This window comes from Triplophysa dalaica, chromosome 18 (genome assembly GCF_015846415.1).
Source record: "Triplophysa dalaica isolate WHDGS20190420 chromosome 18, ASM1584641v1, whole genome shotgun sequence".
Taxonomy (NCBI): Eukaryota; Metazoa; Chordata; class Actinopteri; order Cypriniformes; family Nemacheilidae; genus Triplophysa; species Triplophysa dalaica.
In genome coordinates, this window is record NC_079559.1 from 10,933,198 (window position 1) to 10,944,575 (window position 11,378).

At 37.4% G+C, this 11,378-nt stretch overlaps 2 protein-coding genes across 2 annotated transcripts; both read right to left on the minus strand.

Annotated features, from left to right (window-relative positions):
- Positions 1-22: 22 nt before the first annotated feature.
- LOC130407025 (macrophage-expressed gene 1 protein-like) lies at positions 23-5,996 on the minus strand. The gene is made up of 2 exons (XM_056729655.1): positions 5,542-5,996; positions 23-1,714 (listed from the first exon to the last, which is right to left on the minus strand). Exons 1-2 carry the CDS (start codon positions 5,989-5,991, stop codon positions 218-220), a joined length of 1,947 nt encoding a protein of 648 aa, XP_056585633.1. The 5' UTR covers positions 5,992-5,996; the 3' UTR covers positions 23-217.
- Positions 5,997-7,325: 1,329 nt separating this feature from the next.
- On the minus strand, positions 7,326-10,034 carry LOC130407008 (macrophage-expressed gene 1 protein-like). The gene is made up of 2 exons (XM_056729631.1): positions 9,512-10,034; positions 7,326-9,354 (listed from the first exon to the last, which is right to left on the minus strand). Exons 1-2 carry the CDS (start codon positions 9,959-9,961, stop codon positions 7,777-7,779), a joined length of 2,028 nt encoding a protein of 675 aa, XP_056585609.1. The 5' UTR covers positions 9,962-10,034; the 3' UTR covers positions 7,326-7,776.
- Between the last annotated feature and the right edge of the window lie 1,344 nt (positions 10,035-11,378).

Sequence of the window (11,378 nt, forward strand, 5' to 3'; positions counted from 1 at the left end):
GCATTGCTAGAAGTTTATTGAGTTAAATATTGACAGAAAGAAACTTTCAACTTTAATCTAAAGAAAGATAATCTTGTAGTTAAACATTGCTGATCTTTTAAAAAAGCATGATACCCATCACCATGATACAAATCACTTTATAATTTCATTTTGTTCCATTACTTGCATTTGCAATTAAATTGATTTGCATTCTGTTCTCTTTGAACAGCCAAAGCAATTACAGCAATGGCAATGCCTTCTCTCCCCCAGACTTCTGAGACGATTTAACCATTAATGCCATTTGATAAATTTCACCAGGATTTGCCAGTTCCCATGTTCTTCCAACTCTCACCCAGGACCGATTGGATTCTTCCATTACTGCCACAGAGTTTGTTGCAATCATGCTCACCAGTGGTGGATTTGTAAAAGGTGGAAGGCGAACAGGCTTTAACTTACCACCAGTGAACACACCGGACTGAACACAGTATAGTATTTGACAGCCATCACTAATAGAAGCAAGATGTTGACTGAATTGAGGCGGACAGCGAGATTTACCCTCTGCGAGAGGATTGCCAGACTCACAGCTAAAAAATCCCCCAAAAGGAACTGCAGATCTTGTTCCAATCTCGTAAGCATTGCTCAGACAAACCATCAGGCCATGAGACAAAAGTTTTTGAGCAAAGAAACTTGCAGGACAGCTTTTAGATTTGGTAATAGGGTTTTGCAAAGAAGGTCCAAATAAACCTCCAAAAAGATATCCAGAGATTTCTGGGGTTTTCTGGTTTGTCGAACACCAGTATGTGGAAATCAATGCACGATGTACATGGTAAATATCACCACATACTGAGTCACAACAAGTGGATAGCCATAAGAAACCACATGAATTACATTTTTTGGTGCAATCATTACGATAGAACCCATCTTCTACTGTCTCGGAGCGTAACAGGGTGGCAGTGTACAGTTGAGGGCATGAAAAATCACCCGTGGCTGGATTCTTCTGTACCTTGTCATCGCAGATGACATTTCCATTTGATGTCAGTGGATTACATGTTTGGTAAACACCACCAAAGGTAAGATTGGTGACCGGGCCCTCACAAGATCCGTCATCCAGATTTGCCTCAAAGTTAAAATTTTTGGAATCTGGATTTACACAACCTGGAATTGTATTGACTTCATAGTAACGCTCTGCAGCCTGATGCACTAATGAAAATAGTTTAGAAATTGTTGACTCTTGAAGGTCTGGGAATGTAGATGGATTGAAAAAGTTGTGCAGGGGCAAACCAGAGCGGTCAATAGCCACCAGATTATTGAGCGTGCTCTCCTGCCACTTTGGCAAAGTGATGCCTGGATAAAATAAACCCCCTCCATGGCTCTGAACTATAGAATATGTGATGTTACCCTCATAATTGCTGTTTTTCGCGATCTTGTTATTAAAATCATATTTTACGTTGGCATTAAAGCTTAAACCAGCTGCTGCAGAGACAGAAGTCATGTCTGATTGACTATTAGATATAAAAGACCTTTTTAAATAGTCCTCCTGAACCAAAGTGGCACCGGCATCAACACTTGTGATAACATGAGTACCATAATCAAGAATAAGTCTCTCTGACAGATAAGTCGCTTGACGGGTTTCATTGTTCTCGATAGCATCTGCGATTTCCTCAACCTGGTTAGCAAAGCGAGAGTCCAGAGTGAAAGCAGGATACGCCTTTACTGTGTACAGATGATCACGTACCTGGTGAGAAAAAGAAAAGAGAACAATAGGATGAACACTTGTCATTTTGTTTTTTTCTTAAAGGAATAGTTATACAATGATGTTGTCATTTACTCACCCTCATGTCATTTCCAACCTAGACTTTTTTCGTCTACACAACACGAAATAAGACATTCTGAAGAACTATGGAAAGCGAACCACAATGGCATTCACACAAAGCCAAGTCAATGGATACCCCGGTTGTTTGGTTACTGACATTCTTCAAAATAGCTTCTTTTGTGTTAGGCAGAGGAAAGAAAGTCATATGGGTTTGAAATGACGAGAGTGGATTGATACGCTTTTACACTGTCCTGTGCTTATATGTGTTCAAGCTCTGCCTGAAGAGATGCTTTCTAATTGCAGCGCGCTTCGTGCAACTAATGGACCACTAAAGGACTCCATACTCTTGTCACCTTTTAAATCAACGTTTAAGCTCAAAATGCACCAGGTCACTTTTCTGCATGAAGCTTTATTTAGCCTTGATGGCAGCTTAACCTTTAGTGGCTTTGGTATAATTTTACAGAAAGAGGTAAGGGAAACATGAACAATATAGGCTATTTTAACACATTTTGCATAAATCAAAACACATTTCACTAATCGAATATACACTAACGTTACCTATCTTCTAGCTAACAATAATTTTGTGGATTCACACTTGGTTGTCTCTCCAGAAACAATGCCGTATTCTTGGTCGTAAATCCGGGGGGGGCGGAGGGGACACGTCCCCCGCATCCGAGGGCCCCCCCCCCCCAATCAATTAAACTCACATTCTCTATTGCTATAAATATATTTATGTTTACCTAAACTAATTGTATAATTATAAGAAAATACAAAAGCAAAAATGCGTTTTAAGTTTAGAAACTGTTGAGTTGCCCCTCCCCTGCCTCTCACAATGGTTTGGCCCACTGCCTGCTCTCCCAGTTCATCTCACCTGCGCATTCAAGTCATGCATGCGGCTCAGTTCATCAGTGGTTGTTGAGCTCCAGTAACAAGGCTATTTTATTCACTTTAAATGAAGTGATTCTCTTTAATGTAGTTGATGCTGATTCGTTAATAAATTAGTTGTTGCAAAAAAATGCTGATTACTCATTGTATTTTTACATGAATCTGCTATGTTAGCCATTAAAGCTGCAGTATGTAACCTTGGTATTTGACCACAAGAGGGCGCATTTCCAACAATAACAAAGGCGAAGCTTGATGACGCTATGAAGCAGGTGACGATGGGAGATGTCGTTTTAAATGCGTTTTCGCCATAGCGATGTATCCAAATATGGACGCTTCCGTTTTACTGGCACTTCAATACTCGCCAAAGAGTAATCGTGATCCATAACAACCACTTCCGCATTTGACCATGTGATATTCTGGTCTACACCGGAACAAAGTATAGAGCGGACATTGCGTCACTGAGAGGCGACATTTCTTTTCCGGGACGGCCAGTTATTTAAAATCGGAATTTCTCTGAAATTAAAAATCTTTAGAGACTTTTGAAATATTGTAAGTACACAACTGGAGGAAATATATCACACTGTGCAAGTTATTTTCTGAAATTTTATTACAAAATTATTACATACTGGAGCTTTAAAACGTTACTTAGCTAGTTAACGTTGTTACATAGGAAGTCACACACTGCAACTAACACGCCGAAGCCGTTTCCCATCCATTGTTTTATTTTTAACATAACATTAACCGCCACATATACTGCCTTCAGGTCCCGTTTCACACACATCCGCGAACATACCGGTTACAATTTTGTGATAATGGCACTATATTTAGCCTTCAACAAAAGGTACACACCTTTCATTCAGTTGGAGAAGGTCGTTTTCTCAGCATCTATTGTGTGCAGTATGTGCGCGGCGGATAAACTTAACATTCAGTTGACTGAAACTCGGGCGAAACATCAACGAGTACAACACAAAATTTAAGCTTCTGTCACTGTTACTGTTTATTTGGGTACACGAACATGAACAAAGTAAGTTGGCGGAGGCAGTGCACTACAGGGGAAAATAACAACCACTCATTAATGTCGATGTACGGTGACTTTGTCAGACGATGTTGCAGTAGGCCTATAAATAAGGATAACAAGTGTTTAAAAAGTGACTCATTGTTAACATGTAGTGTCATGGGTAGTGTGTTTTTATATTTGTTTCCTGTCTTCACAACAACTCAACTCAACTTTATTTATATAGCGCTTTTTACAATTTTCATTGTTACAAAGCAGCTGTACATGAGACGCATTGAATACAAGAAAAACAACTAAGTCATATACCTGTAAAAACAAGAAAAAGGTGAAAACAACAAAAGACAGACATACAAATGCTCCACACACACAATATGCACACATACTTACACACATTGACAGACGCACACACGCAAACACACTCGCACACACGCACAGTGAAAGGACACGAGAGAGAACCACAGGTCAAATATTAAACGGACTATAAATTATTATATGCAATATTAATTTTGTCTAAATTCTAAAGAAGTTAAAATTTAGAGACACATAACAGAAAAAATATATAAACGGAAAAAAACTTTTTTGTTCACTTGTATTACGGTATGTGACAGTTCAGTTCAGTTATTATATGACTGCAAGTCTGCATGATAAATCTATGAACCTAATGCATATTGTCTCTTTGAGTCGTAGTTGGTACAATTTTGACTGTATTATTTGTGTCCCCTCCAAAAATTGCTGTTGAGAAATGTTATGTGTATTGTCAACCCCTGCTGTAAAATGAGATTTACGACCATATATTTAGTTACATGTTAAAAAAGCATATATATTTTGATAATTGTTGCGGTTTTGTCTACATCATGTAGACGCAATGCAGGTGAGGTTCGCTCGCGCGCGAGAAAGAGTCGCGCTTACTCCGTTCATTGCAATGGGGCAGTTTTTTCACAGCAACGGCGGTCCGCGGATCCTCTCTCTCAACGGCTCTGGCGGCTAGGTGGGTAAATCTATAAGGTGGGGAATACTCACCCTGCAACCCTGTGGAGCCGGTCCTGGTATCAGCTGAAGTGTGTCGAAATACTCTTGACTGCTGGATCCGCGTTCCGCCCGCGCGTATTATTTCCCGACCCCGAAACCCAAATGACACGTGAATAATTATTCCACACATTAAATGTTAGTGGTTTACCCGACGCCGACGGGTGATGGTTTTGACACCCTTCCGCCGAACAATGCATCATGAGAGGACACAAATATTAATAGAATTAAAAATGATTCAAAAAACGAAATAGTAATTTGGTAAATAGGTCGTTAATAGTAGGTTAAATTGTTTGGGGCAAAAATATATACTGTATAAGGTATATATCCCACCGAAAGTCACTTGGCCCACCTTTCATCTCATATGGAGCCGGGCGTGGCTGCAGAATTTTCATTTTTGGATGGACTGTGCCTTTGAAATGATCAGTGCTCAAAATTGTTAATTTATAATTCAATTTGATTATAGGATGTCAGAATCTTATTTGTATCTAATTTAAGATATGACGAAACAACATGAATTTAAATAAAACTGAATATTACATGGCATTTTGTGCAGTTTTATTTTTGTAACTCCAGTCCTGAACATCTGAGAGCCACATCATTCTCAACTGTATTAAGTGTCACTTGTCTATAATTCAGAAATGCACAATTCAAATTCATACTGTTTTGTCATCATACTACATGATTTTGTGAGTTCCAGTTTATTTGACTTCAACCCAAATAAAGAAATAAACCTTCAATTTTAAACAGATGGCTTTAGACAAAATAATTATACAAAAGAACATTCTGTATAAAATATGATTTGAATATTATTTGGACTTACTTGAACCCGAGAGGTTACGGAATTCTCTTTTACTTGGTGGGCTTTCATAAGTTGGTTTTCTTTGGAGAATTTTCCATTGATCACAGAAAGAAATGATACTTCTGCATTTATAGAGCTTGAGGTGGAACTTTTCTGCTCCAGCCATGACATGATCATCTCAGAGTGAGCATCCACTTGACTCTCTTTCTGTGGAATGACAAAGACTTCATCTGGAATTAAATAAACCCCATCTTCTGTGGTCTGGCACTGGGAAAAGCTCAAGTTCATTACTCGTCCCATGTCTATATTGCGCAGGTTATCCCATCCTCCACCTGGTAGAACCTCCATTGCCGGTAAAACTGAACTTTTGCGACACTCACGGAGTCCATTACTGGGATGGATGAGTAGATAAAAATCACATACATGGATAAAACAGAAGAGGATCAATAGATACATTGCTTTGAGCTCCATGACTGTCAAGTGTCTGGTTTGAAAATGCCTTTCTCTTGAGAATTGGGAGCGTTATTTATTTTGATCCTGGGTTGAATAGACGTCATTAAACCAGTTAGTTTAGTCAATTTCCAATGAATGTTTTGTATTTAAAAGTAATTTAAGAACATAACAAAAGAATACTTTCAATTTCATTTCACATAACAACTTCTACATGACGACCATGTATAGTTTTATATGTTTGTGTAATTCTATACGTTATGTAGAGCTACATAACTGAAGAGCCATGCCATGGTAATTAGGACAACACACCTGAGCAACCTGATCCACTTGAAAATCTGTTTAATTAAAGAGGAATTGAATTGCTGATTTAATGAAATGATAAATTATATCTAAAATAAGTAATCACGAAATAGAAAATAATTGCAAAATTCTAAATAACACTTTTAACATATGTGTTAAAATATTCAAATGAAAGATGTAATGATTAAGGGAAAACAACAATGGCAAGCTGATGTTGTATTTTATGCTTGACCACTTCAGGGCACCAAGGAAACACTCTAGTTTACAGAAATGAAAGCTCTCTCATTTTGGTAATTCAACACATAATTATTGTGGCCAGAAGAATTCACAATAACAATACTATAGTGATTTCTTGGAAATTTGGTGGTTGAACAACGGTGTCCATAAAATTGGCTCTATGCTCACTATGTTGTCAGCCAGGTGCAACTACTGAATTATTGACGATATATTTTATATATATATATATATATATATTTTGTTTTATGTATGCAACTTAGAATTCACCATTACAATGATCCAAACAGTTATTTAATCAAAAAGGTTGGTGCAGTATGACAAAAATATAACTCACAAATGATATTACTGTCATACCAGAAAAAAATATAAATAAATATTATAAATAAAGTTGCAGTAAATGTTGAAAATGTTTTTTAAGTAGATCGGGTCTGATCGATCATGCATGAGTATTGGGTGTGGGGCTCATAAACCTGTTTATCCAGCCAGTTTTGTGATAAACCTTAATTTGTAGCACAACCTAAATGTAAGATCACAGTTTCACTTTATCAATTTTAAGAAATGGTCAGAGCTGTATTTCAAAATATACACTTCACAAAACAACTTAAAACTTAAATTAAAAAGCCTTATTACATTTTTAAGTTAAATTAAATTAGCTTTAAAAATACAACTCAATTTTTTAAAGTAAATTTAATATTATTTAAGACAGATAAAATTGGCGATATGTGCAATCGCAAATCATAGAATGTATGAAATGTCTTCGTACTGTATATGTCATGTTATATTTAAAATGTAATGTCATAACCATAAAAATATATGCATGACTACCCACTAAAATCATGAATGTTTATGTTATATGTATATCGAGGAAAATCATGTCAATTAATTAAGACAATTGCACTAGGTGAGAAGTACATTAAAGCTATTCAGAAATAATAATAATTGTTGTAATCTTCCAAACCTTGAAGTTAATAAATGTAATGTCAATTGGCCTTCATGCTTATAATCAAATAGGGATCCTTATTACCACAGGCTAATAGCAGACATTTTTAGAAGGCAAGGCAAGTTTATTAATATAGCACATTTCATACACAATGGTAATTCAAAGTGCTTTACATATGAAATAATTAAAATAATCATATAAAAATAATCATAACACTAAAAACAAGGAATTTTAAAATGATTAGAATTTAGTTGATTGCAATTGTAAAGTTTTCATGTGTATTGTTTTCTATCTGTCCCTCTACCTCCTTACTTTGGCTTGCACTATTAAGAAAATCTCTTTCTCCTTTTCACTAAAATCACTGTTCCTGCCACCAAAAGAGCAGTAATAGCAATTACACCAACAGCTGCACCTGCCTTCTCTCCTCCAGACATCTGAGATGAACTGCCAGACGTCGATGCCATTTGATTTATTTCCCCAGGCTTGGACAGTTTCCATGTCTTAGTTCCTCCAACTCTCACCCATTGCCGATCGCCTTCTGCCATTACAGCCACAGTGTTTGTTGCAATCATGTCAATCAGTGGTGGTTTTGAGAATGGTGGGAGGCGAACAGGTTTTAACTGACCACCAGTAAACAAACCTGACTGGACACAGTATAATATCTGACAGCCATCACTAATAGCAGCTAGATGTTGACTGAACTGAGGAGGACAGCGAGACTGACCCTTCACAAGAGGGTTGCTGGACTGACAGCTAAAGAAACCACCAAAAGGAACAGAGAATTGTGTTCCTTCTTCATAATCATTGCTCAGACAAATCATCAGGCCATGAGACAAAAATTTCTGGGCAAAGAAATTTAGAGGACAGCTTTTAGATTTGGTAAATGGGTTTTGCTTAGAAGGTCCATACAGTCCTCCAAATAGATATCCGGAGTTCTCAGAGGTTTTTTTCTGTGTTGTTGAACACCAGTAGGTGTGAACATTTGCATGTTCAACATAGTAAATATCCTGACATATTTCATCACAACATGTATACAGCCATAAGAACCCACAACTATAACAGTTGCTGTAGCACTGATGGACGCTGTAACTTTTTTCTACGGTCTCAGAGCGTAACAGAGTGGCAGCGTATGATTCACCACAAGAATAATCACCAGTGGCTGGATTTTTCTGAACCAGATCATCACAGATGGCATGTCCCTCACATTGTTGGTAAATTCCACCAAAGGTAAGTTCAATGACTAAACCCTTACATGATGCATCATCCTTATTGGCTTGGAAATTGAAATGTTCGGAAACAGGATCTATACATCCTGGAATAGTGTTTATTTCATAGTAAAGTTCTGCAGCCTGCTTGACATATGAAGCAAGTTCAACTACTATCGGAACAGGAAGTTCTGGAAATGTTGTTGGATTGAGAAAATAGTGCAGGGGCAGTCCAGAGCGGTCAATAGCAACCAGATTATTAGGCGTGCTCTGCTGCCACTTCTGCAAAGTAATGCCATGGTAAAATAAAGCCCCTCCATGGCTCTGAACTATAGAATATGTGATGTTACCCTCATAATTGCTGTTTTTAGAGGTTATATAGGAGTCATTAACACTCAAATCAAATTTGACTTTCTCAAAAAAGCTTAAGCCTGCTGCTGCAGAGACAGAAGTCATGTCTGATTGACTATTAGATATAAAAGACCTTTTTAAATAGTCCTCCTGCACTAAAGTGGCACCGGCATCAACACTTGTGATAACATGAGTACCATAATCAAGAATAACTTTTTCTGACAGATAGGTCGCTTGATGGGTTTGATTGTTCACTATAGCCTCTGCAATTTCTTCCACCTGGTGAGCAAAGCGAGAGTCCAGAGTGAAATCAGGATACGCCTTTACTGTGTACAGATGATTACGTACCTGAAAAAAATACAAAACTAAATAGTAGGTGTGAAATGTCTCTTTTAAAGCATAACTAAGATAAATATGATGTGATTAAGCATGGTTTTGTTCTTTCTTTGTTTATTAAGATATAGTGAACGTAGCCAACCTTTATTGGGTGATAGTTTTGACTTACTTGAACCCGAACTGTAACAGAATTCTTTCCGACTTGATGGGTTTTAATGCGTTGGTTTTCATTGGAGAATCTTCCGTTCATCTCGGACATGTAGGAAACGTCTGCATTTATAGAGCTTGAGGTGGAACTTTTCTGCTCCAGCCACGACATGATGATTTCTGAATAAGTTTCCACTCCACTCTCTTTCTGTGGAATGACAAAGACTTCATCTGGAATGAGATAAACACCGTCTTCTGTGGTCTGGCACTGAGAATAGCTCAGGTTCATCACCCGTCCCATGTCTATGTTGCGCAGGTTATCCCATCCTCCACCTGGTAGAACCTCCAGTGCTGTTAAAGATGAGTTCTCGCGGCACTTGCGAAGTCCAGTACTGGGATGGATGAGAGGATGAAAATCATTAGGAGTAGTTAACAAGCAGAAAATCACCAGACGAAAGGCTCTGGACTTCATGGCTGCAAGGTCAAGGTGGGAAAATGCCTTTCACTGACCTCAGTTATCCCTATTTATTGGTCCCTGGTTTGTACGTAACCATCATGGTTTTATTACATTTTTTGTTTTGTTATTTATGCCCTCTGCCCTTTCGGTCACAAGATTTGAGCCCTTACTTCCCTAACCTTGGTTAATATTTGTCACACTGGGTCGGTTAAAATTCTGCTGAAGTGGTTCATAACTTTAGCCTGCAAACATAGGCTACTGTATTTGCTTCAAATCACTTATCCTGACTCTAAAATCCAACTGTACATCCATCTGAATCACTACATAAAATTAACCATTTGAATTTGCAATAATAAGGGATATCTAATACAGTAAATATATTTCATATACAGTTAATAATTTATGTATCGTGCCACTTTCACATGACATTTCATTCTCACGTCGTTGAGCATTTTATTTCATCAGGCTGCAATTAAGTAACTAAACTGAAGAAATACTAGAATGATTAACAGAAAAAGTAATAGAATAAATTCTGTAAAGCAATAAATATTTATTGAAAATTAGTCATGCAACTGTCACGATTTCCCGTGAAACCATAAAAACCAAACTCAAAAACAGAGTTGACAAAAAGACCATAAACAAATATCCTGGGGACTGTACAATTTAGGTATTTCAAAAAATAATAATTCTAAATAAATCCTGATCCAAAATCCAGAATTGTCAATATTATTATTAAAAAAAATAAGATTGAGCTTTTAAAAACTGAAGAGATGTTAAAGTAGGACTGGATAATATCTCAAGATTTATTTTGAAATATGGAAAAAAATATTTCATTACCTGAACATGTTATTGCTTGACAATTATGCTGACAAATAATATTGAAATGGTTTCTATGCAGCATTTTATAATTGAGGCCCTCAATGTCCTGCCCTTAACTATCTGAAATACTTTACAGTATAGTTTAAACTACTGTATGTGATGGCAGGGTGTCATATTTTTGGTGAATATCTGCTACACTCCCAATCAGGTGAGTATCGCAAGAGGCGCTGTGGGTAAAATAAAGTCTCCCTCTCCTCAATTTACAGCTGCGTGAGTGCGTCATGATTCTGTCCCGTCAGACCTGAAAATCATGACAAGGTGAGGCAGGATCATGACAGAACCTCATGTTTTATGTGGAGAGAGGCATTTTGTCCTAGTTGGGCATTCCACAATGCTCTCTCCAGGTCTTGTCTCTGTTCCCGCCCTTTCGTTTTTTTTTTTTAATTTGTTCATCATGACCCGCACCTGTCCCCTCTTGATTTATCTCCCTTTATATTGACCATGTGTCGCTTGTCTTGTGCTGGTACATTGCTTCTGTGTGTTTGTGACATGTGGGTGAGTTCCTGTCATGTCTGTAAGTCTAGTTTATTTTGTAGTTATGTGATGTGTTACT